The following is a 1,836-nucleotide window of genomic DNA, read 5'->3' on the forward strand; positions in this document are numbered from 1 at the left end:
TCGTTGAAAATCCGGATCATTTTCAAGTTGTTGCTCAGCCCAGTTCACGAACATACGTCTATTCTGGAGGTCAGGCGGCTTTATTTCTTGCATCAATTAGATTTATAAGAGAGACTGACTGGGTCTTTCTCTATTGATGCGCCGGCGGCAACAATATTCTCGACACTACGTGCACTTCTTTGTCTCACTGGGGCGGGAACATTTTGTACTGTGCCTGGGGATTCTAATTTTTCTACTAGACGCTCAATTTTTGATCTGACAGTACGATTTTGACGCTCTTAACGTTGAGGCCACTGACTCTGAATTTCGGTAGTAAATTTTAATAATTTCGGCTCGTAGTTGGCTCATATTGTTGAAATGACAAACCTTACTGGCGAAAAATGTCAAAAGAACGGGGAAAAATGTGGCGTCGTTTGCTGTCCCAATCGGTCTATTTTTGCAGCGTCTCTATTGAAAAACCCATTAGTAATTTTTAAGTTTCCAGTTCGAATTCAAATTCCTAGTTCGATATATGCTTTAAAATACTATAATTAATTTCTCTATTTTATTTACTATTTAATTGTATAGCAATTTATCTATTTCATCAAATCGGAATTAAGTGGACACCGCTTTAACGCTCTTTTTTATTGAGTCTAATGGAGAAGTAGGCCTTCACATCAGCTTTCCATTCGTTGTAGGCGCCCACCATTAACTTAAACAAATACTCTCCCGCTGGCACCGGCAATCGTCCGAACATATCGTCCCGCAAAACTAGATTTTTGACGATTATGTCATGCTGTAAGGTAAAAAAATTACAAGTTTTACTATTTCCATTAATACCGTTATCATACGTACGTTGTAGGGACAGGTGTGATTAATGTTCGAGTCTTTCGCTATAATGTCAAAGAATATCTTTAGAAAAGGAAAACGTTTCTTGTTCGCCATAACTTCACAAAAATTAGCTGAAATATTATACAAAAAGGGGCGGTAACCACTGGCTTTCTTGAAAAATGAAACGTTTATCTGCAAAGAAAGAAGACCAAAAATGTGAAATGTAGCTAAAGTTAATGTTTTGCATAAAACTAGTGTTGTCAGAAGATTGCGAATAAAATCCAAACAATTGAAAGAGTATTCCTCATTCTGATTTCGGTAGCTTCAGTAAAAAGGAAAAAATCTCGACACTTTAACCCGTAACTCTCAAAACTAATCCGCAACTTACACTGACATTATTAACTGGTATCTGGAAGAGCCGGACATGCAAAGATAATGCAATCTCTCCCCTTTTCGGCACATGCAGGCGACAACTCTTGAAATCCGCGAAAGGTTTGTCGAACGCTTTGCAGTCGATATTTGTTAATCTTGTAAAAGTATCAACAAAACCGCTTAAAATCAACAGATATATAAACGCGAGCCAATGAAACTTCCAGGAGGTCTCCATTTCAACAAGATTTTATAAGTATTTTTCTGCTTGATTACATATACGTTTGTAAGGGATATTTTAAAAATTTAGAAAAAAAAGCATGTCAAAAGTAAATTATAATTGCATCAAATTGGCCTATTATTTATTTTTAGTTTCATGGCAAGCGATTTGCGGCTTCAATAATGAAAAATTTGAAAGTATAATGTAAGGGAGGGGCAGTTTCGGGTACAGTCGAATTTTAGAAACCCTTACAATTTGTGAAAGAATCTCACTGGCCTAATATCGTATATATCGTCGAGGGTTGCAAATACTTTATCCATAAAATGTTTAGGATAAAAAATTAAATTTTAATTTTAAAATTGTTTTATCAAATTTAATTTTAATTTTTAATTTAATTTTAATTTTTAATTTTTTAAATTAAATTTTAATTAAAATTT

General features: G+C 34.4%; 1 protein-coding gene across 1 annotated transcript; it reads right to left on the reverse strand.

The window, feature by feature from the left end:
* Nucleotides 1-571: 571 nt before the first annotated feature.
* Nucleotides 572-1,257, reverse strand: LOC120777646. The gene is made up of 3 exons (XM_040109098.1): nucleotides 1,205-1,257; nucleotides 835-941; nucleotides 572-775 (listed from the first exon to the last, which is right to left on the reverse strand). Exons 2-3 carry the CDS (start codon nucleotides 922-924, stop codon nucleotides 611-613), a joined length of 255 nt encoding a protein of 84 aa, XP_039965032.1. The 5' UTR covers nucleotides 925-941; nucleotides 1,205-1,257; the 3' UTR covers nucleotides 572-610.
* Between the last annotated feature and the right edge of the window lie 579 nt (nucleotides 1,258-1,836).

Source organism: Bactrocera tryoni, chromosome 5 (assembly GCF_016617805.1).
Source record: "Bactrocera tryoni isolate S06 chromosome 5, CSIRO_BtryS06_freeze2, whole genome shotgun sequence".
NCBI lineage: Eukaryota > Metazoa > Arthropoda > Insecta > Diptera > Tephritidae > Bactrocera > Bactrocera tryoni.

What these genes read in the sequence shown, in the direction of transcription:
- LOC120777646 (XM_040109098.1), bottom strand. Translation starts at nt 924, where the DNA reads ATGGCGAACAAGAAACGTTTTCCTTTTCTAAAGATATTCTTTGACATT. An exon ending in ATCACACCTGTCCCTACAAC is followed by an intron (nt 776 to 834) that starts GTACGTATGATA and finishes TTTACCTTACAG; the next exon opens with CATGACATAATCGTCAAAAA.